General features: G+C 34.3%; 2 protein-coding genes across 2 annotated transcripts; one reads left to right on the forward strand and one right to left on the reverse strand.

Annotated features, from left to right (window-relative positions):
• Positions 1-332: 332 nt before the first annotated feature.
• Positions 333-12,831, forward strand: cfap221 (cilia and flagella associated protein 221). Its single transcript, XM_051114979.1, has 25 exons — positions 333-369; positions 977-1,148; positions 1,285-1,385; positions 1,710-1,796; positions 2,474-2,569; positions 2,661-2,761; positions 3,265-3,368; positions 3,485-3,644; positions 4,209-4,329; positions 4,960-5,089; positions 5,856-5,958; positions 6,065-6,152; positions 6,232-6,312; positions 6,582-6,677; positions 6,860-6,950; positions 8,626-8,723; positions 8,942-9,022; positions 9,507-9,614; positions 9,746-9,916; positions 10,902-11,060; positions 11,584-11,684; positions 11,774-11,869; positions 11,966-12,076; positions 12,183-12,224; positions 12,440-12,831. The coding sequence occupies exons 2-25, from the start codon at positions 1,019-1,021 to the stop codon at positions 12,552-12,554; spliced, it is 2,571 nt and encodes an 856-aa protein (XP_050970936.1). The 5' UTR covers positions 333-369; positions 977-1,018; the 3' UTR covers positions 12,555-12,831.
• Positions 12,832-15,034: 2,203 nt separating this feature from the next.
• Positions 15,035-25,542, reverse strand: LOC127171568 (cyclic nucleotide-gated channel cone photoreceptor subunit alpha). Its single transcript, XM_051120336.1, is given in 10 exon segments — positions 15,035-18,236; positions 18,400-18,506; positions 19,710-19,811; positions 19,891-20,009; positions 20,011-20,095; positions 20,182-20,250; positions 22,396-22,551; positions 22,642-22,671; positions 22,813-22,974; positions 25,327-25,542. Coding segments are annotated over 9 exon segments (2,151 nt in total). The 5' UTR covers positions 22,905-22,974; positions 25,327-25,542; the 3' UTR covers positions 15,035-16,845.
• Between the last annotated feature and the right edge of the window lie 1,635 nt (positions 25,543-27,177).

A 27,177-nucleotide genomic window follows, 5' to 3' on the forward strand; every position in this document is an offset into this window, starting at 1 on the left:
GGAAACTTTTATTTTATTTTATTTTATTTCAAATATATAAAGAAGGTACAAAACCTCAACCCGCTTTAAAAGATATACTTTACAAAAATGTATATAATATTTTCTATTATTTTGGTTTTAGAACTCAAACAGCAAAGAGGTGAATAATTAAATACATTTATCAATTGCATTTATCAAGTCTATAAAAATATTGTCATAATTTGTTGGTTTCACAAAAAGTATATGCACGTATATATTTATTACTTCTAAATGCATTTCTAGACGGTAAAAAAAAAAAAATAGTTGGACCTTTTTGCTCTTTGTAAGCTTAGCGTCTTTTGTTGTCATGGTGACGGGATTGTTGACGTGACTTCAATGGAGAATCAGTAGGTACGTTCTTTGAGTTTCTAGTAAGTTTTTAAAGTTCTAGTAAGTTTTTAACGTTTTGATTCAGGTACAATTTAATGAACAACTAAAAGGACACCTAAACCAAAGTATTTCAAATAAAACTCTTCGTTTAATGGCGATGTTACGTGGTTTACAGTATCATCCATAGATATCATCAACCTCTGACTTCCGGTACGTTTAAAAAACAAACCGTTAATGGATAATGTCCCCGGTTATTTGCTCTAATATGAATAATTACACTTGTACATGTTAAAGCTGTGAAGTTAAGCAGGAGAGAAGGGAATTTTATTCATATTACACATATCTACAAAACTATAAAATGATAAAAAAGTGCATTTGAGAGGCAAATAACATTATTTTAACATAAAAATAACGTTGACATTATGCCTATTAAACAAGACTTAAGGTTAAAGTGTATGTGAATGCATAAAGTAAAAATATTCCATGTAGTCTTTCAGTAAGCACATTAAACTTGCATTAATAATAATTATAAAAGAAATTGCAAATGTTGTTTACAAGAGTACAAAAATATTGAATGTCACACTGAAGGATACTGCTTGAATGGCATGTCAACTATATCTGCTCACAGGTTATTTGTTATGATCAAGAATCTCTGCAAAATCCAGCTGGCATGGAGGTGGTTCATTCTGCTCCTGAGACCTTCTCCAGGAGTGTAAAGAAGAAAAACCTGCTTCCTCTCAGCCAGCTGTTGGAGGACACCAGAAAGAGTGGAAATGTCCCCCATCACCTTCTGGAAACTAGTAAGACCATTTTTCTAATGTTTATTTATTAAACAGTAGGCCTGTAGCTTTCTAACAGGCCACCAACAGTACTGGTCTGATAGACTTTTGATATTTCAAATTGATGTCCAATTTGTCTTTAAATGTTTTCTTTTAGGAGTGTTTGCCAAACTGAAGAGTAATGGTGTAGTTCAGGCCGAACCATCAGAACTGCATTTCAGTGGCTTTGAAGTAGGAAAGGATTACAGAAAGAATCTGGTTGGTTTTTCACTTCTTGCTAAGGAGAAATAGAGTTCATTTTCGGTGTGAAAAGTTTTGTGGAATGTTTATATGGCTCACACAATGGTCAGTATGACTTGTGACCAATGTGAACAAAAGATTCTTTATACAGTTGCTAAAGGTTTCACTGGAGACTCCATTTGTTGAAACACATGGCCAAATTTCCTCTGATAGTACTCTGCGGTCGGAGGGAAACATTTCATGAATTGTAACCGAAAGAGACATTACAGAAGGGGAAGAATATGGGAGGAAGTATGACGTAATGATAAAAGCTGTTATTGTTGTTGTGTTTTTTTTCCCAAGAAACTTGTCAATCTCTCCTCGGACGTGCTAAGTGTCCACATTTTACCCCCTTTGACAAACCCTTTCCAAATTAAGTACACCAAAAAGGTAACCATCAACCTGCTTGCAAATATCACATTTACAGTAGTACTTTAAAATAAATGTATATAATATTCCTGATTAATTTAGTTTCAGAACTCAAACAGCAGAAGTGAATTGAATAAAACGTCAAAAATGTTTAAGCGATATATATATATATATGTGACCCTGGCCCACAAAACCAGTCTTAAGTCGCTGGGGTTTATTTGTAGCAATAGCCAAAAATACATTGTATGGGTCAAAATTATAGATTTTTCTTTTATGCCAAAAATCATTAGGAAATTAAGTAAAGATCATGTTCCATGAAGATATTTTGTACATTTCCTACTGTAAATATATCAAAACTTAATTTTTGATTAGTAATATGCATTGCAAAGAACTTAATTTGGAAAACTTTAAAGACCATTTTCTCAATATTTTGAATTTTTTGCACCCTCAAATTCCATATACTAAAATAGTTCTATCTCAGCCAAATATTTTCCTATCCTAACAAACCATACATCAATGGAAAGCTTATTTATTCAGCTTTCAGATGATGTATAAAGCTCAATTTTGAAAAACTGACACTTATGACTGGTTTTGTGGTCCAGGGTCACATATATATTTTTATATAAATACATTATATTTATCATAAAGAATATAAAGGGCACTTTAGGACTGTTAAGGTGTTCCTGTTTTAAACGCAGTGCCGACTGGTTCCCGGTCTGGCTTACACTGTTACAGTGCACTTTCAGCCAGACGAGTGGCGTTACTTTTCTGATAACATCAGGATTCACTGCAAGGTGAGAACGTGTTTTTGTCTGATGTCTGGAAATGCAAATTCTGACAGGAATTAGGAAGGCTGTAATGTGTCTGTGTTCGTGTTGTTTTCAGGGAGAGGAGAACTTAGTGGTTCCTGTTCATGCATATCCTGTTATCAGTGATCTTCACATCCCATCTCACATCAGTCTTCCCCCAGTGCCACTTGGGCAGAGGTATGCAATGATTATTAATGACTGAAAATTCAGCATTGCCATCACAGGAATAAATTACATTTTAAAATAAATGAAACTGAAAGTAGTTATTTTGAATTCTAATATTATTTCACTATATTACAATGCAGCCTTGGTGAGCGTAAGGGACTTTTTTCAAAAACATTAAAAAAATCACTCACCTTGAATTTTAAATGGTAGTGTCTATGAATCAGAGGTCGTGTTAACCAAAAATTGTTTGTCATTGACAGAAACACTGCGCTGTCGTCCTGTAGGTTCATGATTAAAATGGAAATGTGAATTAATGACGGGTAATAATAGATTTTGACGGAATATTTACAACCCTTTTGGACAATGTTAAAGTCTAGTGCAACCTCTGATATGAATCTACAAATAATAAATAAGATGAGAATGACATGATAAAGAAAGAAATGTTTAGTTATTTTTCCTTATGTTGATATGTAAAGTAAAATGTGAAAATATATGACATTCTTTTGCTTTTATAGTACCAGTCATGTGATTCCACTTAGCTGCAGTTGTCCAATAGACTTCGAATTTCAAGTGCACTGTCTTCAGCCCCATAGGGCTTTCACTGTGAAACCACTGTCAGGTAACCAGATTCCATGACATTTGACATATCTACTGTCAACGTGCAATGAGAACCAATATAAATGCATAAATATTGATATAACAGTACATTTTACATATTGTACTTGTGTTAATCAGGGATTATTCCAGCAAATGGAAAGACAGCGTTAAAGGTGATGTTTACACCTCTGCGATATGGTACAGCTGACATCACACTGCAACTGGTCATCTCTCAGTTCAACTCTAAACCTGTCATTTTTACAGTGACAGGTTCCTCGTCTCCATACCTGCTGCTCAGGTAGTACACAGAAAAAAAGTTTAAGGTTGCAGTGCAATAGCAATGCAATATTTTAAAAACACTAGCAATTTAGCAACCACATAGCAACATCCTTAAAGTGATAGTTCACCCAAAAATGAAAATTCTGTCATTAATTACTCACTCTCATGTCATTCTAAACCTGTAAGACCTTCATCTTCGGAACACAAATGAAGATATTTTTGATCAATTCTGAGAGCTTTCTGACCCTGCATTGACAGCAATGCAACTACCACATTCAAGGCCCAGAAAGGTAGTAAAGACCTTTTTTCAAATAGTCCATGTGTCTTAAGGCTGAACCACTGATGTCACGTTGACTATTTCTGGGAGTTGCGTTGCTGTTTAGGGTCAGAAAGCTTGCAGGTTTCATCAAAAATATCCTAATTTGTGTTCCGAAGATGAACGAAGGTCTTACGGGTTTGGAAAGATATTAGGGTTTTTTCATTTTTGGGTGAACTATGCCTTTAATGTAAAATGTAGTGTAACTGTCTGAGTTCAGATGCTATTTCACAAACACTAATGACATTTGTTTTCTCTGTGCCATAGTAAACCTGATGGAAGTGGCGAGGATGAGAATAAGTTTGGTGAAGAACGGAAGACTTCTGATGGAAAATCTCCAGCTGTTACTTCCCATCATAAGCTTAAAACGACTCCCCCCTTGGAGAAGGTATTCTGAAACTTCTATTACTTTAATTTTTTATAAAGATCAGCTTCAATCACTGTGTATTTTAGTGATGGGTTGGTACTGCTCTAGCTGGAGGACAAGCCAAGGCATGCTGTTTGCCAGCAAAAATATTGGTATTTCTAGCTGAGCAAAACGACCAGCATCCAAACCAGAAAACACAGTCGTGCTGTTTTTTCAACAGCGTCTGAAAAGTTTTAAGCTGCACAGATGCAGGAATTTGAATTAGCTGAGGTCAATTTCATTTTGGCCCATTAGAAAGCAGTTGCTGAGAGGTTTGTGTGAGACTGAAATTTTAAATTTAATTCTATTGTTTGCACCGAGCTTCCGGAATTGAATTTGAATTGACCACCTTCCCCCATCAGCCATCAAATGTGGGAAACACATACACAGAATTACGCTTATAAGCCAGCAAAGCTTTTAGCTGTGGTAGTAATTTCTGCATTGCAATTTCTGTATTACAGTTCTATCAGATTAAAAAAATATATAATGAAATTATGAGTGTTGGTAATGCTAATGATAGTAATGTTTGTACATAGAAAAATTAAAGCATGTAGCAATCACATAGTGATTCATCATGCATATGCTCACATTTTTCTATTTTTACTCTTATAGGGCAGCAAGAAAAAGACCAGATCTGATCCTCAACTGCAGGTTTCCACCACAGATGTCACCACTCATGCAGGACTGGTTAAAATGCTTCTCCAGCCACAAGACAAAATGAGATACAAGGACCTCCGGGAGGGTAAGAACATCATTTCTCATCCAGAGGGCCTCTGAGGTGCATGTTAAGAGCTAAAACCCAGGAAATTAAAGTTTGGCAAAGGCTGCCTTATCTGCGTGTTGGAATACTGATTTCTTCACCAGGTTTTTAACTGGCATTAGTCATATAGCTTCAAAGAGACAAAGAGTTATGGTGGTCCACCAGCATCAAACCTGCACTAAAAAGCAAAAACTTGCCCAGACCAGCATGGAAATTTCTGCTGATCTAATCTGGTCCTTTCAGCAGAGAAGAGCTTAGATAATAATAAACAACACCCCATTTTATAGTTTTCCAATTACATGCCCCTTTTGCAAGTTACCCAACCTGAAAATGGCCTTTTACAGTGGTGCTTTTCTTGACTTCTAAGGCCATTCTCTAGCTCATACGCACCACTTTATTTTGTGCTGCCCTCATCAGTGTCATCACTCTGGATGTAATTCTACTCAAATCTGATGACAGTAGTAGAGCTTTAAAAAAACAATCTTTTTTACCCGACTCTCAGCAGCATTTCTTATCTGTATGATTTATAAAAAATACAGTATGTTATATAACCTGAACAACAAAAACCTTGAATTATAGACTGACTGTTATGGCCGAAACACAGAAATCCAATTTTAACAATTTAATCTGATTTTTAAACCATACATGCCCAGATTTGGATTGAATTTGTAATCAAATATAAATCGATGTGACCACAAATCACAGTTATTTAATACAAGATACCTGTGTGTTTTTGTTGTTCTTGAAGTCATGTCTTATACCAAGGTTGCGGACCAGACCAGAGAGATGAAAGAAGCTGCATTTTTAAGGAAGGTCCAACAAATAGAGCAGAAAGCCAATCATGTCCGATGGTGTGTTGTTTCATGTGATTTATATTACATATAGATATTCTGAGCTTACAAACAGTATTATATAGTGAACTCAAAAACCCTTAAGATTGGTGTGTTTTATCCTTAGGCAAGTTGATCTGGGTGATGACCCATGTTCAACAGAACAGAAACTTAAAATTTTGAAGGAGCAAGATGAGGCTCTTGCTGCATACAAAGTAAGCCAGTGTACGGTTTGATACATATTTAACATTCTGTGTCATTTTCCACTGAATCCTCATGATTTTTATGTTTCAGCTGAAATACAGTGGTGAATCAGTGGCCTCTTCAAGATCAACTAAACTTTCCTCACGACGAGTTTTGCGACATGTTGGACAGGTATGTTAACGTGTGACACTGAAATATTTAAATATATTACCATCTTATTGACATCTGTTGATGTTTCTAGCTTGTCTTTGTTCCAGTTTGCATACTTATTGCAAGTATGTACTTCACTGATGGTGGGAAAATAAGTAGTTTTGAGTAGGTAGCAAGAAAGTACGATAAGCTCAGATCATGAAACTGCATCTTGATACTGCACATACAGTACTGTTTGATTGTAAGCATTAGCATCTTAAAATGCATAACTTTTAGACTTTATGTTGTAGCTCCCAGAATGCACTGCTGTTTTCAGCAGCTATGGCACGGGCCAGCTGGAGGTCAGACAGAGAGCGCTCAGATTCTTCCAGCAGGCTGCTCGAAAGGTAACATAACTCAGCCTTTGCCTTCTTAATGTAATTTAATTAGAATGTCATTAAACTATTATTTAACACATTACTACGACGCTTGTTTACCACTCGCTGTGCTGATCATCAGTGCTTGTAAATGAAATGCTTGACTGTACTAACAAGTATAATAATGTTACACTGTGTTTTGTTTAATTGAGGTTGTTCTTCAATGTCGTATGAACAAGAGACTGGTGTCACTGAGAGAACTCGTTCGCAAAACCAGAAATCTGCAGGGAGACAAAGAATCAGGTGAGTCTGGATATTTTTGTTTTAAAGTCTGTGTAAAGTCAATTCTAAAAATTGTTTCTAAACACATTATAAATGTTAGAAATGCATTGCTGAAACATGCTACAAAGACTGTGAACTGTGTAGTACTTAATTGTGCAGTTAAACCGTTACACATTAAATTGATCCACAGTGAAAATAATGACTTTTACCTATTTCAAATAAATGCTGTTCTTAAAGTTTCTATTCATCAAACAATTCTAATAAAATCATGGCTTTCACATAATTATTTTCAACACTGATAATAAGAAGAAATGTTTCTTTAGCACCAAATCAGCACATTAGAAAGATTTCTGAAGACTGGAGTAATAGCTGCTGAAAATTCAGCCATCACACAAATAAATTACATTTTAAAATATATTAAAATAGAAAGCCTAGTTTTTGTTGTTATTACATTGTTTAACTAGCCATATCGTATATATATATATATATATATATATATATATATATATATATGTATACATATACACTACCGTTCAAAAGTTTAGGGTCAGTAAGACTTGTAATAGTCTTTAAAGAAGTCTCTTATGCTCATCAAGGCTGCATTTATTTGATTAAAAATATAGAAAAAAAACAGTAATATTGCAAAATGTTTTTACAATATAAAATAATGTTTTTTTATTTTAACATACTTTAAAATAGAATTTATTCCTGTGATGAAAAGCTGAATTTTTATCAGCTGTTACTCCAGTCTTAAGTGTCACATGATCCTTCAGAAATTATTAGAATGATCAATGTTGGATAATATCAACAGTTGTGCTGCCAAATATTTTTTGGAACCTGTGATTTTTTTTTTTTTTCAGGATTCTTTCATGAATAACAAGTTTAAAGAGTACAGTGTTTATTCAAAATATAAAGATTTTATAACAATGTAAATTATTTATTATTAACTTTTAATAAACTTTTAATTATTAAGTTAATACATCCTTGGTGAATAAAAGTATTAATTTCTTAAAAAAAAAAAAAAAAAAAAAAAAAAAAAAACAATAAAAATGTACTGACCCCAAACTTTTGAACGGTAGTGTATATATACATACACACATATATTTTAAAATGTAATTTATTCCTGTGATTTCAAAGCTGAACTTTTAGGTATCATTACTCCAGTCACATGATCCTTCAGAAATCATTTTAATATTCTGATTTGCTGCTCAAAAAACAATAATTATTATTATTATATTGAAAACATTTAGAATTTTTTCTGAAAAAAAAAGTTCTGAAGAACAGCATTTATCTGAAATAGACATGTTTTTGTAACATTATAAATGTCCTCGTCATCACTTTTGATCAATTTAAAGCATCCTCGGTAAATAAAAGTATTATACTGACTCCAAGCTTTTAAATAGTATAGTGTATAATGTTACAAAAGCTTTTTATTTCAGATAAATGCTGATCTTTCTATTGATCAAAGAATCCTGAAAAAATGTACTCAGCTGTTTTAAATATTGATAATAATAATAATAATAATAAATCAGAATCAGAATATAAGAATGATTTCTGAAGGATCATGTGACACCGAAGACTGGATTAATGATGCAAAAAATTTAGCTTTGATCACAATAAATAGAAAGCAGTTATTTTAAATATATATAATATAAAAATATTTATTATATAATATTTTTTTTGTTTTTTGTTGTAGATGGGGATGAGAAGCCATGTCTTTTTACGCTGACACCAGAAAAACTTCTTCCCTTCACTTTCACTACATTTACACCTGATGACCAACCTGATGAACTTGTAAGAGACTGCATATTGTTTTTGTGCAGAGCTTTTGACACACATTATAATTGTAATTTTACAACAAAACTGTTTTCAGCTACTGTAAATAGTCAGTGTCTCTTAAAGATGTTAATTTTCTTTGATCATTGCCAAAAAGTTTCAGTTCACTATTTGAGATGTGTAATATCACAACATATTTTGTGGCACTGAGGATGAAATTGTGTTGTGGTTTTCAGGCTGTGAATGCATTGGGGCATGTTGCTGTGAGAATGCCTGAAGCGGATATGAAACGCATGATTCCATTATTCAGTCTAAAGGTATGGGAAGAAAGTGCTTTTCCCCAGTCCTTCACCCTCTGATAGGGAATTTTTTTGTTATATTTTTTTCCTAATTTTTTTTGAATTACTGTAAGTGCTAGCCTTTGGCTTGAAATGTCCGATGTGGTTTTGCAAAATGTCTTAATTTGCGGGAATTACGTGAGACATTTTCTTACGTGTGTGTATGGTCGAGTGGCAAGCCACAAAGAAAAAAACAGGAAGTGCTACATGAAACCCAGTAATAATCCAAAATGATGCTGAGTGTGGTATAGTAGTATTGTTTTAATAATATTTAAAAGCATAATTCAGACAATATATATATATATATATATATATTTATTTTTGCTAGAGGTCCCTTAAAAACATTAACAGAAACCAACAGAACAGATTTTTATTTATTTAGGTTAATGTCAACTACATTTATTAATGTTTCAGGCTGTTGTGAAATATTATTTAGAATGAGAATTTCACATCTTTTCTTAAGGTCCCCCAGCGTTACAAACTGATGGGTTATCAGCCATTATCTGTCTATGATGCAGCAGAAACATTCATTCCTCCTGACCTGTGTAGGACGTTACGCACTGGAGCACAGGTAAACATTCATCTGGGTTGCTTTTAGCCATTAAAGATTTGTTTGTTTGTTTGTTTGTTTGTTTGTTTTTTAATTCAAAGTTTGCATTAAAAATAAGTCTGAAAACAAATCTAATAATTGTGTTTTTATAGGATGAGCTGTTGCCTGTGGTGACATGTACAGCTGTAGATCTCAGTGAAGATGAAGAAGATAAGAAACAAGAGGAAGATGATGGATCAGACCAGGATTTAGGTCCCACACTTACTTTTAGTGCACCTGAAGCATTCCTCAGACCACCCAGTGCCCACCCTCTCCGGATCTTCGTAAGTTTTTTTTGAGTCACTTATGATCATGCCTATACTATAAACAAAGCAGAGTTATTGTAGTTAATTAAAATTAAAAATAAAACTATTTAAAAAATGTTACTGGAAACATTTATTTATTTGTTTAAGCTAGTTGCCAAGGCATTTCATTTTCTCATTCCTTGTTTAGTTTATCTTGAAATACTAAAATAAATTAAACTAAAACCGAAATATAAAAGTAAACAAAAATTACAAAAATGTAAAAGTTAAAATTAAAACAGAAAAATAAAAGCTAATTAAAAATTGTAATAAAAATGGCTGAAATTGTAATGTGTTAATGATACTAAATGTGACCAAGGACCACAACAACAGTCATAAGGGTAATTTTTTTTTTTTAAATTGAGATTTATACATATACATTATACATAGTCCATTTTTAAACCCGTCCAATTTATACATAATCTGAAATAAGCTTTTTATCTTATTTTTAGCTACCTTGATGTATGGTTTGTTAGGATAGGACAATATTTGGGTGAGACACAACTATTTAAAAATTTGGATGTAAAAAAATCTAAATATTGAGAAAATCACCTTTAAAGTTGTCCAGAAAAGGTTCTTAGCTCAGCAAATTGCTAATCAAAAGTTAATTTTTGATATATTTACAGTAGAAAATTTACAAAATATCTAAAGATGTTGATTTCATTTGAACATTGGCAAAAAGTTTCAGTTCAACATTTGAGATGTAGTATCACGGTAGAAAATTTACAAAGTATCTTCATGGAACATGATCTTTAAAAAAATCGATAATTTCGACCCATACAATGCATTGTTGGCTATTGCTACGAATATACCCGTGCCACTTATGACTGGTTTTTGCAGTCCAGGGTTACAAATAACAGAACAATAAATATATAGCCTGTACATTTTGAATTATTAGTTTACTCAAGACATGTTTAAAAATGGCCCAGTCGTAATGAATTAATGTTATCTTTTTATTTCAATTTAGAATCCTGCACCACATGTTTATGCCTTCAAAGGAGCTCCGCTTTACCTGGAGTGTGACCTGGACTTTCATTTGTGTCCACTGCCACGATACACCGTCCCTAAAGGCAATGTCGTGGGTGTGCATGTCCCTCCAACACAGAAAAAAATTCTGGATAGAAAGGTTTGTTGAGAGTTTACAGAAAGTGCACATTGCAATGTGCAGTCTATTAATGTGGCTTCAAAATTAAGTTTTATATCATAACTGCTACTAAATTGCATATTACTGTCTGAAACAGTTAGCATTCAGAACTGGAATTATTTGTTTTATTCACCTTATTTTTCCAGTAAGAGTGGGCCATTTGTAAATTAAATGGGTTTGGCGTCTGGTCTCATTTGCATCCAGCTATTTTTAGTTGTACAAAACAGCATGTTTTGCTACTTGATATTGCAAATTGGTGTGTTTTACCATATTATTTTAATGTACTATCCTAATTAGGAACACACTGGTGTGTAGTGCGCACAGTTTTACCGTTTACTGCGTGTTGTTATTTGTTTTCTTATTTCCCTATAGTGCTAATGAACTGTAAGTCTCGCCCATAGGCTTACTTCCCTGTTGAAGAATAAGGTGGATAATATTCCATTAATGTTATTAACATAAAAAATTGTAAACACTCTAAACATTTGCTTAAAAATATCAAATGCAGGATATAATCAAAGGGATTATGACATGGAAGAAGTTTCCATCTGTGGCCTTGAGCACTTTATCTAATATTTCGACTATAACGAGCGAGTGCGCCCCATGCATGTAAGTACTGCACATGCAGAACCTTTTATTTACACATGCAGTAAAACAAGTCTAACTCTCGTCTCAAGCAAAACTCTTTTTCTGTATAGGTCTGACCCGTTCGATGTGGTCCTGCTGCCTGCGGAGGCTCCTCCAGCGCTTAAGGATCTGCCCGACAGCATCAGAGACGAGATTCAAGCTGGAGTGTAAATACAGATTAGCTGCCAGCTTCGATACACACTCTGTCTTTGATTGTTTGTCACAGCATTTACAGATTCATGGTGGTTTGATTTCTCTGGCAGGTCTGAAAGCTCAGATCTCCGTCTCACTCCTGAGATGGTCGAGGCAGAGTTCGGCCTGTCTGAGAGATCTTCAGCTACATCTATTAAAGAGGATGGAGATGAAGACAGCGGGTTGGTACAATGGGTTATCAAATCAAATCAAATTGAGACTTGCTAATTGACTAGAATAAAAAATGAACAGAAACATAAACTTAATCTTTTTGTCTGCAAATCTCAGAACTCCAGTTGCAACAGTCGCTTCTGCAGAAACAACCACGAGGTGAGAACCATCACATCTAATTTTACATTATCTATAATCTAAACTATAAAACAACAATTCATAAAACAAAAGGGCAGTTTTATGTCTGTTCTGCAGTTGTTGGGGAAGTTGATTCCACCATCTGGTCATAAAGACACCACATTATTTGCTTTGTTGTTCGGGTTGTGAGGTGAATATAACGTGAGATAAAATTTCTTCCTCTCTTTTGATCTCAGAAACACACGTGAGCAGCCGTTGGCGTCAACACAGAGCAACAGATTGGGACCGAAAGTGCTGAGAAGATTAAAAGAATTGAAATCTACAGGCAGAGTCAGGTGTGACAGTAAATAGCATTTTTATCTCTCTCTCTGCTAGGTTTATGTGTGGCTTTATGCTTCAGTAATTCCTAAATAACTAAGTGTAGTGTATTTATATTTTGTTAGTATGCACAACTAGAACAATGCAATGGACAGTGAAATGCAGTGCCAGCGCAGATAAACCTGCAGACTTTAGCAAAATACAGCGACAAGCCACCAGATGGCATTAAATGTCTGACACATGAAACTCAGCAACTGAACCTTCATAAACCTATTTCATGGTCTGTATTTGTATGGGATCTTCCCTTTTCCATGAGTTCTATTAAATATTTTGTATCTAAACCCATTTCCTTTATTATTATATTTTTGTATATAATTAATAATGTATAATTTGATGAAAATTTTTTGGGAAAAATCATTTTAAATGCAATTCATAGATGTATAAATATACATTACAAATTATATGATCATAATAGAGGTGAAACCTTAATTTGGAAGAATTAATACAATTTTGTACTTTTTGAGCATGTCTTTTTTTTTTACTTTAATAACAGTAACAGTAATAAAATAATATTTTTTTTAATTAATATTCATTTAATTCACAGGTTGTTTTTTTGTTTAATTTTGTGTTGTTAATTTCAGGTTTGTCCAAAATATATTTTTTTATTTGAATACATTTTCCATCATAATGCTCCTAAAATATTCAGTTTATTCCCAAGTTAAAAACAAAACTTATTTTACTTTTAGAATATTAATACAATTTTGAACTTTTTGAGCAAGTCTTTCTTTTTTTAACTTTAATAACAGCAATTTAATCATGTTTATTTATTAACAGCAGTCCTCTATTTAACATTAATTCCATGTTTGTGCAAAATATGTTTTAATATTTATATTTATATATATATATATATAGCATAGTATTGAGTGAAACATTAATTTGGAAAGATTATACAAATTTGTACTTTTCTTGCTTTATGAATATTAATGCAATATTTTACAATTTACTTTTTAGGCAAGTCTTTTATTTATTTATTTTTTTTTTTTTACTTTAATAACAGTAATATCTTTTTTAAGTAACAGCAGTATGAATACAATTTTGTACTTTTTGGGCAAGCCTCTTTTTTATACTTTAATAACAGCAATTTAATAATCTTTAATTATTAACAGCAGTTCTCTATTTGACATTAATTCCAAGTTTGTGCAAAATATTTTTTAAAAACATGTTACATATTTTATATATGTTATATATTTATATATGTTATATATTTTACATCATAATGTTATTATTTCTTAAAATCCCAACATTTTGTTTATTTCTAAGTTAAATAAAAAAAATATATTTTTAAATGTAATAAATATGTTTTCATTACTAGATTAACTAGATGAGCATAATATTGGGTGAAACATTAATTTGAAAAAATAATACAAAATTGTACTTTTCTTGCTTTAAAATAGCAGTCCTCAATCTGGCATGAATTCCAAGTTTGCACAAAATGTATATTTTTATTTGAATACATTTTACATCATAATGCTCCTAAAATATTAAGTTCATTCCTAAGTTAAAAAAAAACTTTACTTCTAGACCCAACTGTATTTTTTGCACCACCATGACAACATAATCCAGCATATCCTTGCATCATTAGATTCAGTGAGAGGCTGATTATAAGAAAGAGAGTGATGTGGCTTCAAAAACACAGGCAAAGAAAGCATACAAGCTTTCATTTTACACGGCCTGCTGTGCACTCAAGCAAATGTCAGCCTGAGTCTATTCTGTCTGATGGTCTCTCATCCACAACAGTTTTGCTGCACTGCTCTCACCTCCACATTTACCTCACAATAGCAAACCGCTGCTTGATTTCTGTCCCTGGGGGAAGAGAGAGAAAAGGCAGCCTAATTAGCACCCCGTGTTGCACAAAGTTCAGGTAGGTTGACACCTGATAACTGTCATGTAATGTCATTTGCATTACAAGCTGTTCTTGTAATAATAATTGTGATAATTCTCAGCTGCTTTCCATAATTGACTCTCAAAACTTTGGACAAGCATCTAGATTACATTTCTAAAAAAAAAAACCAAATCTATAATATTAAGTCTGACTGAATGAGTGTCCTTTTTTTGTAATCAGTAAGTAGTTCAAAACTAAACTAAAAGGAACTTAAATGCTTAGATGCTGATGCCCAATTTCTTTTTACATGCCAGTCTCTTTGTGTTCCTCTCAGGAGTAGAAACTGCAACGTTTGCATTTCCAACACAGCTCCTTAATCACCCATTGATGTTTGGTAGGTCTAATTGTTGGGCTGCCGGCCCCCATGGAGGAGCCACACTGAAGTCATTGCTTGTCACATTAAGGGCAAGTCTGAACAGGCTCAGACACAGAACAACTGCACAGTATGGATGACTTATAGATCTTTTTTCTCAACAAATCAATCCACAAATGACACAAAATGTTAGGAAAATTTCTAAAATATTTTTATTTAATCCAGCACATATGCATTTTTTCATTAGCATAACGAAAACACACATGAACCAAACATGATGGACTAAAATGGGGGGCCCTCCATGTTATTCTCATATTAAAAATAAACAAAAATAAACCATTTTATCACATTACAGGATGTTGTGCTTTGGTATTTATGCTGGCTTAAACGGATAGTTCACCCAAAAACTGATTTACTAACCCTCAAGCCATCTCAGCTATATAAGACTTTCTTTTTTCAGACGAATACAGTTATATTAGTTATATTAAAAAATATCCTGGCTGTTTCAAGCTTTATAATGGCAGTGAATGGCTGTTGAGTTTTTGAAGCACAAAAAAATACATTCATCCATCATAAAAAGAGTGTTCCAGGGGGTTAATAAAGGCCTTATGGAGTGTTTGTGTAAGAAAAGGATCCATTTTTAACACTTTATAAACTAATTTTGTAATCTCTAGCTTCTGCTAACTGCCGTATGCACGTTCATGAAGGATATAGGCGTAGTGTCAGCTCCAGTGAGAATATGCTAGTCTTGCGAGAACCAAGTTTTGTTTACAGCAAAGGAAAACCAGTCTCCTCTGGGCTTATATCAAAATCCTTCGACATTCTTCTTTTTGTACTTCTAATTCTTGACCAGTGTTTTGTTTTGCTCTCTTTATTGCTGTACCGCGTTCATCACATGACTACATCATCCGCTGGAACACCGCTCTCGTGTAAACACACACAACAGTTAGCGGTAACTAGAGATTACAGTTTATAAATTTTAAATATGGATATTTTTTTACACAAATGCATTGATTTACTTCAGAAGGCCTTTATTAACACCCTGGAGCAATGTGGAGTACTTTTTATGATGGATGGATGCACTTTTTTGTGCTTCAAAATCTCAACACCCATTCACTACCATTATAAAGCTTGGAAGAGCCAGAACATTTTTTTAATATAGCGCCAACTGTATTCATCTGAAAGAAGAAAATAGGGCTGCCCTCGACTAAAGACTTCTTTTTTGGTTCGACTAGTAGTCTTTCATTTTAAGCATTAGTCGCCCATTTATTAATTGCCTTTAATTGCCTACATAGCATACATAGATCAGCCATTAAGGATCTGTCTGTCACGGACTGCGTGACTTCGTCATTTCATGTGGAATTTTTTTTCTGCGACTAATCAACTAATAAAATTCTGGTTGACCAAGCCTCTCCCCGTCAACTAACGGTTAGTCAACTATTAGGGGGCAGCCCTAGAAAAAAGTCATATACACCTAGGATGGCTTGAGAGTGAATCATTCATGGGGTCATTTTTATTTTTGGGTGAACTATTCCTTTAATGATATTGCAGACAAAGCTTAGGAGCTATTCCTGAGAAGTCATTAGAAAATTGCAACAAAATTGAAGGATATTGTGCGTTTTGACCAATGCTGCTTCAAAACCACTTACAGCATGACATCTCACAGAGAGTATAGCTGCACAATATCCCTCCTAAAAATCAGTTTAGGAATCACACTACCTGATATTCAGACACTGCAATACCTAACAGCGACAACACCAGAAACCAAAACGTCCAAAAACAGAAAGATGTTCTTGGTGCATTGTCGTCTGAAATGAATTCAAAACAACCCTGCATTAGCGAGGCTGAAACGGTCTGATCTGTCATTGTTTACGTGCCTTCACAAATTAGGTTTAAGTCTTGTGAACTGCCAAGTCTCTGACTGAATCATCTATAAATAGTACATGTTGCTGCTGTACTACTTTGAGATCAAGCAATTCCTCTCAAATGATGCCAGATTCCTCTATATGGGTGAATGTGTAATCATAATCCAGAGACGTAGTGCGAAGTTAGTCTATTTTGGTGTAGAACTATTTGTCCTTCTTATCCTCCACGACCTCTGACAAATCCTCCTCCCTAAGAGTCTTCACTCGGGCCTCCATGTTGGCGATCCTTTGTTTGATCTTGTTCTGGCTGGATGTCCAATCTGCCATAAGACGAGCAAATTTGGTTTGCATCACGTCTAGATTGGTCTCCAGGACGCTGACCTTTTCCTCCAGGTCCTTCGGGTCTGCACCAGCATTGGCCGCAGCCATGTCAATGAGATTGTCTTTCATCAGAATAGCCCTACCTTTCTCCTCCAGCGCCATTTTGGCTTCTGGGTACTCGGTTAGCGCCTCCATTAAGTCATCTTTCGAAAGCGCGAACAGATCGGAGTATCCCACGCTACGTATGTTAGCAGTCCTACGGTTTCCGGCTTTACTGCCTTTGATGCCGAGGATGCTGATCTCACCGAAGTAAGCGCCGTCGCCGAGCACCACAAACTGCGTGACGCCATCATCCGCCACCACAGCTAGTTTGCCTTCTTTAATAATGTACATTTCTCGCCCGATGTCTCCCTTCTTGCAAATGTAGTCGCCTGGACTGAAAACCTGTGGTTGAAGTTTAAGGACGAGCTCAATAAGAAGACCCGCTTCACAGTCCTGGAAGATACGCACCTTCCTAAGGGTTTCCAGATGCACGTTGATGGCAATCTCCGCCTTGAGCTTGTCTGGGAGGTTCTTGAGCACTTCCTTTTCATCGCAGGTCTTCTGTTCGGTCCAAAGATAGTCAAACCACTTCACGACACGGGCCTCCAAATCTTTAGTGACCTTTCGGAATTGCATGTACTGCTTGATGGAGTCAATCTTGGCCTGGAATTCTGCACGGGATGCATTCATGTTGGAAATCATGGCACCGACGTTACCGACGATGGTGGCGAAAATAAGCACGCCGATGAGGAAATCAGAAACGACAAATAGATACTCAACGTCTCGGACAGGCGGCGGCGTCTCTCCAATGGTGGTGAGCGTGAGAGTGGACCAGTACAGGCAGTAGATGTATTTCCTGGCAAGACGGCCAAATTCAGGGTCGCTGATGTTGGGGTAAACCCAAGTGTCTGAGCCAAAACCGATCGTTTTTGAGATGGCGAAAAAGATGCAGCCGTTCCAGTGGATGATGATAAGGATGTACAGGACGAGATTGCTGATTCGGAAGATGTTGGGGAAGTTGGTTCTGGTTTCTGTGCGGTCGAAGAACTCAAACAGACGAGCCATTCTGAAAAGCCGGTTGAATCTTAGTTCGGGATTATTGTAGCCCACTTTTAGCATTAATATGTCTGTCGGGATCATGGAGAAGATGTCAAATCTGAATTGTGGTGACTTTTTGTAGTGTTCCCACAGCTTCTTAGACTCTCTCACTAGTAAGCCCTGCTCCAGGAAACCTGTCAAAACAATTTCATTGTTATGTACAGTGCTCACAGTGCTGATCTGTATTCTAATATTGTATGTTCTTCAATAAAAGCAATAGCTATTGTAGGATTGTAGTTTACTGTTTACTGTTATAGTCAAATATGACTTAGTGAATACAGAGACTAATAATCTCACCTGTCCTTGATCTCACAAATGTGTCAATGTAGTAGATGGCATCGGATGAATAGTCTAGAACTATCCATAAGATGGTGTAATCATCCTGCAGTTCATTAAAACAGGCTCTGTTTAAAATAAAAAAAAGAAAATCCAAACAGACAGAGGATATAATTACCACTGTCACCACAAAATAACACCAGAACATTTCGTTATACTCTACCAGTCAAAAAAGATTTTTAATGTTTTTTTAAAGAAGTCTCTTCTGCTCACCAAGCCTGCATTTATTTGATCCAAAGTACAGCAAAAACAGTACAATTTTGAAATAATATTTTACTATTTAAAATGACTGTTTTCTATTTGAATACGTTATAAAATGTAATTTATTCCTGTGATCAAAGCTAAATTTTCAGCATCATTGCTCCAGTCTTTAGTGTCACATGATCTTTCAGAAATCGTTCTATTATGCTCATTTGCTGTTCAAGAAACATTTATTATTATTATTATTATTATTATTATCTATTATATTTAACAGTTGAGTACCTTTTTTTTAGGATTCTTTAATGAATAGAAAGATCCACAGATCAGCATTTATGTGAAATAAATTGTTTTTAATTGATTGATTTTAACATTTTTTTTTAATTTTTGGTAAGAAATTATAGAAATTCATACTTTTATTTAACAAGCATGCTTTAAGTTGATCAAACGCGATGACAAAGACATTTAAAATGTTACAAAAGATTTGTATTTCTGATAAATGCTGTTCTTCTGAACTTTCTATTCATCAAAGGAACTTGAAAAATTCTGCTCTTTTTTTTTAACATAACAATAAATGTTTCTTGAACATCAAATCAGCACATTAGAATGATTTCTGAAGGATCATGTGACTGGAATAATGATGCTAAAAATCAGCTTTGAAATCACGGGAATAAATTACATTTTAAAATATATTCACATAGAAAACTGTCATTTTAAATAGTAAAAATATTTCACTGTTTTTACTGTACTTTGGATCAAATAAATGTAGGCTTGGTGAGGAGAAGAGACTTCTTTAAAAAACATTACAAAATCCTACTGTTCAAAAACTTTTGACTGGTAGTGTTCATATTTCTTCATATAGTTTTCTTATTTGTTTGATAATTAGCTGTAACATTCCCATCATTTAAATAATAACTAATATTTAGAATGAATAATTAAATATAATTACTGATTATTTTCATAATTATTTGAATACTAACATTACAACATATTAAAAATATCCCAAAAGCATTAATGCAATAGATATAATAATATAAAAATTTAAATAGAAAAAATCTAATATATAAATTTACCTGGTAACAAGCATCATTAGGTTGTAGAAGACAGGCATTGCTACAATGGTTAGCCAGTGATAGTACATATCTGTCGCTGGATCCATGATCCAAACCTGTTTTCTAAAAAATAAAATAAAAACGTTCACAAATGAACGTATAGCAAAATTGAATTATTTTTTCATTTAGTTCAAATACTCACGGTTTCTCCTCTTCCTTCTTTTTATCATCTTTTTTCTCATCCTTCTTCTCATCTTTTTTCTCATCTTTCTTTTCATCTTTTTTCTCACCCTTCTTTTCGTCTTTCTTCTCGTCTTTTTTTCTCCTCTTTCTTTTCATCTTTCTTCTCGTCCTTTTTTGGTTCTTCTTTCTTATCATCTTTTTTTATTTCCCTGTCATCCTTTTTGCTGCATTAAAATAATTATTGCTATTAAGCAGGTAGCAAGAATGTACATCAGTGCAACATGTAGTAATATTTAACTTTCTCACATACTCATCTGTGTTGTTGCAGTTGTTCATATTCAGTGTCGCAAGAGGCCAGTTATTCGCATTGTTGTTGAAACTGTAAAGACAATGATATTGGTTTTACTCCTCTAATTTGATTAGAGATAAAATAGGAAATGTGGTAAAAACATGGCTTCTTTTGGCTTAATGTCCTAAATTTTTTTCCACACTTATTTTCAGGGAAGTAATGTACATTGGATTTGCAATTGGATGAAATTGGATCTGCTAAATGGATTCAAATGTGTTAAACAGTGTTAAATGGAGCTGACAGTACTACATTCTTAGTGGTAGCTAAAAGCATTATCAAATTAACCTAAATATTTAATAAATGAACAAGGAAGGGGAGAGTGATGTAAAGATCTTGTGAATTATGTATTTTTAAATTCTGTGCAGTTTTAATTCTGTGGGCCTGCACAATGTGGGACATGCATTTTTTAGTGTGTTAAATTCAAGCAGGTAAGAAGCAGTATATACCACTGGGGAAAAAGTATGTGTGTAGCAGACAGCAGGGGATTATAAGGTCACTGTCAGCACATCCACTGTTGTTGTCTTGAGAAACACACTTAATCTCACTACAGATCAGGGCATTGCATTAGGGCTGATTATTTTCCTCTCCAAGTATTTCTGATAATTAGCTGCACAATTAGTTTGTTGGAAAGGCAGAAATTGTGCATTCATGCCTGAATGTGATCACACCTTCTGCAGACCAACAAATTAAAACAAGGCTGTAAATAATGTAAAACTATGTAAAATAAATAAATAAATGTGATTAATTTTTTTTTAAAGATTTAAATAAATATAATAAATATAGTACTATACGAAGTATAAACTAAATTTTAATTAACTATTATAATATTAATTTTGACAGCGTAAATTGGATCTTTAAACAGCTGTCTTTTTACATTTTAGGATAGGGATTCCTTGCATGGGGATGATAATATTTGGGGGATCTAAAAGACAGAAAACCCCTGATCTATATTACAAAAATGCATCGTGCATTACTTAATTTTTGCTACTGCATCATAGTTAATACACAAATGGCCTCTCAATTATCAATATCAACATTAAAACTTGTGTACCTGTTGTACACAATCTATATTTTTAGCAAGTAAAAGGCCTTTTAGTATATTTGTAAAAACATCACCTTTCAGGTTGTGGTACACACATGTCTTTTACTATACTTACAGTGTTAGTAATATTTCAATGCATAACCCATGCATAATTTTTTAGGAAAATTGTTTTAAAATGTATCAAATATGATACATCAGGGTTCTGAGGAATGTTTATTTGTACATCTCTTAGTCATCTCTGTATTGCATTGCATTATATTTTGCCCCCACAAGTACTACAGAGCATTTAAATATCATCTAATTAAGACATATTATCGGGAATATAGCGTGACAACTGATATTTATATACATTTTATGATAGTAGTCTGCTATACTGTTATAAAAATGTCATTTATTTGCATTATAAGCTATCAGAATTTCATCTTTGACCATATAAATATTAGCAGCTGCACACTTCTGCATGGTTTGGCCACCTAAGCTTCACATTCTCAATATATCATAACATGAGTCATAGAAGTTTGGTGTATCAAAATTATACTTAACAAAAAACATATATCTGACCAAGGACCACAAAAACAGTCAATTTTTTGAAATTGAGATTTATACATCACCTGAAAGCTGAATAAATAAGCTTTTCATTGATGTATGGCTTGTTAGGATAGGACAACTATTTGGCCGAGATACAACTATTTGAAAATCTGGAATCTGAGGGTGCAAAAAAATCTAAATATTGAGATAATCACCTTTAAGGTTGTCCAAATTAAATTCTTAGCAATGCATATTATTAATCAAAAAATAAGTTTCGATATATTTATGGTAGGAAATTTACAAAATATACTCATGAAACATGATCTTTACTTAATATCCTAATGATTTTTGGCATGAAAGAAAAAATGATAATTTTGACTCATACAATGTATTTTTGGCTATTGCTACAAATAAACCCATGCTACTTATGACTGATTTTGTGGTTCATGGTCACATATGCAGACTTTAAAAATATATATTTTATCTAAACTTTCAATAAATTGTTCCATTAAAAAACAAAAACAAAACATATATATACTATTATACATATGTCGAAATTTGTTTGACAGCAATACATTTGTACAAATGTTTATGTTTTCACTCACTTCCAATTGCACAGTTCTTGTTCTCTGTTGTCGTATGATGCATCCATTTGTCCTGCTATGTCTTCAGACTCTTCTGTTACCATAACTGAATTACTGCATTCTGCGACTTTACATTTATTGGATCTTCCTCCAAACCTCAGCATGAACTGGGACATCCTGAAAGTGAAGGTACAATAACTTATTAAAATGACCTTTTAATGTATAAAATCTTTCTCAGATTTCAAACAAATCAACAGATCAAATCACCTGCCCATTAGTCCATAGGGTGGCTGATCACTGCAAATGAGACAAATATACCAAATTAAATATATGGAATTAAATGCTAAAATCAGACATGCATTGAGTGTGAGAAGTGTTCAGACTAGAAGCAGAATAACTATTGATTTGTCTATATATGTGTGTGGCATCTCCTCTGACCTTTCCCCTCTCTCGATGCATTCGAGAGCTGGTTCAGGAGTGAAGGCGGATCTTTGTGAAGGGTACGATTGTTCAGTGCAGATTTTAGCCATTTTGTTTCCTTTTAGGCCATTCACTGCAATTAGATCACATCTGGAGCCTTTGGGTAATCACTCCTGTGAACTGAAATATACTTTCATTAGTAAACAAATGTATTTCCACATGCAAAGTGGTTATTATCCATTCTGAAGCCTGGAATACACTACACGTTTTTTGATATTTTCAGGCAAATTTTAGAACACATATTGTTTTCCTAGCAACAAGGTGCATGTTTCTGAGCGAGTTTGCTGTGATCAGAACGACGGAATGAGTCTGCTAGTGTATGATCCTCATGCGTGTATGAGTGTATGATGGCCAGCTTTCCTTTGTCACTATTTACAAAATCAGTAAGTGTATGATGTCTAGTGTTTTAAAAGTTGTGTAGTGTATTCCAGCCTTGACGCAAACACTGTCCATGAATAAACAGTATTATAGTATTAAAGTGGTGCGCTTTCACACTGCTGCGCTTTGACTATTTTTGTCGCACAAAGATTAAAAATAAACCCTTGTTCTATTTTAAGAATGGATAGACGGATAATGGACCCATACATATATGCCAAAAAGGTGCAAGTGTCTGCTCTATAAATATACACTGCAGCCCAAATGCCATGTGGGATCAGCAGCGTCTTCCAGGAAGATAATCTGTTTTAAGACAAAATCAGCCTGTGGTTTTCCACAGGGCATTTCTAGTTGGGCGGCGTAAACATGTTTCTTCTCCCTCTCCTGCCTACTATTACTAGGGATTCCCTTAGCCAAACATGCAAAGATCCAATTAGCAAGTGCTTGAACTTGAGAAACATCTTGTAAAAAACGTAAGTGTACAAGTAAAAAAAAAAAGTAATTAATAATAGTAAGTAATTGCATTTTTAGAACAAGTTCATCTAGTATAACCAAAAGTTTCCAAGAAAGCAAACTTTACATTTAAGACTTAACAAAACAATAAGAAACATGTTATACAATAAAATTATGATATAAAAATTGAAAAAAATTAAAAAAGGGCTATGTAATAAAGTAGTTAACTGACATAACTTTGTAATTATAATTAAGTAATTAATTTACATTTCAGACCAAATTTGTCTAATTTGTATATTTCTCCTCCGCCAATGAAAACAGTTAAATGAACAGGGTTCGTTCACCCAAAAATGAAATTCTGTCATTAATTATTCTCCCTCATGACGTTCCAAACCTGTAAAACTTTCATTCATCTTCAAAACATAGATTAAGATATTTTTGATGAAATCCAAGAGCTTTCTGAACCTGCGTAAACAGCAACGCAACTACCACGTTCAAGGCTCAGAAAGGTAGTAAGGACATCAATAAAACATTGTTACTTTTAGACACTGTCACAAAAAAATAACGACTTCATTCAACAATTTCTTCTCTACCGTGTCAGTCTTGAATGCACGATCACGACAGTGCCAGGACACGTGTGCATTCCTCTGCTTGCAAACAAGGCGCAGTGTATCCGGGTTCTACATCAGACCGGCGTCTCCTGCGTCAGCAGAACCACACGCCTGCGTGCGTCAAAGGCCAACACGGAAAAGAAGAAATTGCTGAATAAAGTCGTTATTTTTCTTTGCTCACAAAAAGTATTCTCGTAGCTTCATAAAATTAGGGTTGAACCACAGATGTCACTTGGACTATTTTAACAATGTCCTTACTGCCTTTCTGGGCTTTGAATGGGTCAGTTATATTGCTGTCTATGCAGAATCAGAAAGCTCTTGGATTTCATCAGAAATGTCTTCATTTGTGTTCTGAAGATGTACAAAGGTTTTACGTGTTGGAACGACATGAGAATAAGTAATTAATAACAGAATTTTCATTTTTGGATAAACTATCCCTTTAACGTTGTAATTCTATTTATGAAATTAACTTACATTTCAGATCAAATTTGTCTAATTTGTATATTTTTTCCTTGGTCAACGAAAATAGTTCCAAAAGAAGTTAAAGCCTCAAACTTTGTCGCTACTCGTCTGAGAGATAAAGGCCTGTCAAGGATAACAAAGACATAATTTTTTCTTCCCTGCACTGGCTGAGAAACCCAGAGCAATAATGGTACCGCTGAATACCAGAGAAAACGTCGACGCTATGATTTTTAAAAAAAGACACACCGAGCTGCATGCAAAACCAGGCACCTCTGCGAGAGAAAACCGGACACTTTCATAAAACCCGCTCCTTACTCCTGAATCCCGACAGTGAGACAAAAAGCGAACCGCCCCATTGTTATAAACTACTATTAAGTTATATCTTATCAGAGCTCGTGGAGCTCCGCTTGACCAATTAAATTTGAGGACCGAACAGACAAGCAAACAATAAAGCGTTAAAACAATATGTTTGGGAATTCTTCTAGCATGTAAATAACTGCCATATACAGAAATGAGAAAATACTACGGACAGAGTCACACTTCACGCATCACTTCGCCTGAGTTGATTTACCTGTAGCGTTTAGTGAGGATCTGCATAAACTCCGGAGGCAAATTATTCCACAGGATTTTGTTCTTTACATCAGCGAAATGATATTCCACAAAAAAATCATACGGTTCAGAAGTATTCATATGATTTGAACTTTGTTGCAAAAAGAAAACGCTATGAAAAACTGTCCCGCGAAGTGTTAGTTGAGTAGTTGATGGCACGTCTCTTTCCCTGCCAAGAAAGGTGACAGTGTTTGGCTGCGTTCGCAGAGAGCATCCAACCACTCCTCCTCACACCCCACCCGTCCAGCAATTACACTCTGTCACCGAGAGTATGCTAAATTTAAAAGACTTTAGAGTCCAGTACAACTGAGTCTTACAACATTGGCTAGCACATAGTAAAATAAATAAATAGCCTAAATACAATTCTGTGGTTCTATGATCATAATGGTATAAAATTAGAATCCCATCTGAGTCAGATAAATAAACTTCAATTCCTAGAGTCATTTTGGACATTACATTGTTTTTTATTGGAATCATATTGTTTTGGAATAATGGTAATGTTAGTTTTGAATTACGATTTAAGTTTTTCTTAAAATCTTTCTGATTGTCTACCTGGTAGTTCATCCTATTGCTAATCATAATAGCTCTGTTGGGAACTTTTAAAAGTTTTACATTTGTTTTTGCACTATGTTAAAATCCTATATGAGAAGAAAAATTCCATTAGGATCAGTTAGGATTTGTTCCAGTTAATTCCAAAATGAATCTTTTATGATTTTTTGCTGGATGATTATGATTACTCTGACTTCTATAATGAAGCCAATAGTTAAGCCTAGATCTATTAGTTTATAAGTTCAGGTTATACAGCTATTCATACCACCATCAATATAAATAAATAAGTAATAATTCCTACATTTGTATGTGTATCCACCGCTGCTATTTGTAAAAGTAATAGGTCTGGCTTCTGGACTCATCCGCATCCACCTATTTTTAGGGTAGTTGATAATAAAATAACAGACACACATTTGCAACATAAAGCAGCAAAATTAGCTGTTTTGTACAGCTAATTTTTCTGCTTTATGTTGCAAATGTGTGTGTCTATTATTTAATGTATCATCTTAATTATGAACACCCTGGTGAAAAAAACAGCATATGCTGGTAGGTATGTTTTGAAGCTGGTCCTTTGCTGGTTTATGCTGGTCCTTTGCTGGTTTATGCTGGTCCTTTGCTGGTTCATGCTGGTCCTTGACCAGCAACATGACCAGCAAAAACCAGCAAAGGACCAGCTTAAACCAGCTAAGGACCAGCTTCAACCAGCTAAGGACCAGCATAAACCAGCAAAGGACCAGCATAAACCAGCAAAGAACCAGCTTAAACCAGCATCAAAACCTACCTAACCAGCATTCCAGCATCAAAACATACCTACCAGCATATGCTGGTTTTTTAACCAGGGCACACTGGTTTGTAGTACAAACATTTTTACCTTTTACTGCACGTTGTTATGCTTCTGGTTATTTTCCAATAACGGCTAATAAACCGGAAATCTCATAGGCTTACTTCCGCGCTGAAGAATAAGGTGAATGTATTTAAATTGTTTCAGTACTTAATTTATTTAAGTGTACCGTTCACACCAAGAAGGATAACGTCCACACCAACGGATGATAACGTTGTTTATTATACTATCTGTCGCTTTATGTTCAGGCGCGTTAAACCAAATGGATTCTGATTGGCTCTCTATGTTTTTTATCGCTCATTAGCGGGAAAAAGTCGCTCTGATAGTAATTTCAACGATCTCATTTGTCTTTGCCATTAACATTATAGTTGTGATGTGCTATTCTGTTACATTTAGAATAATTTTTAAAACTTTATTTTTATT

Source organism: Labeo rohita, chromosome 1, assembly GCF_022985175.1.
Source record: "Labeo rohita strain BAU-BD-2019 chromosome 1, IGBB_LRoh.1.0, whole genome shotgun sequence".
Classification (NCBI taxonomy): domain Eukaryota; kingdom Metazoa; phylum Chordata; class Actinopteri; order Cypriniformes; family Cyprinidae; genus Labeo; species Labeo rohita.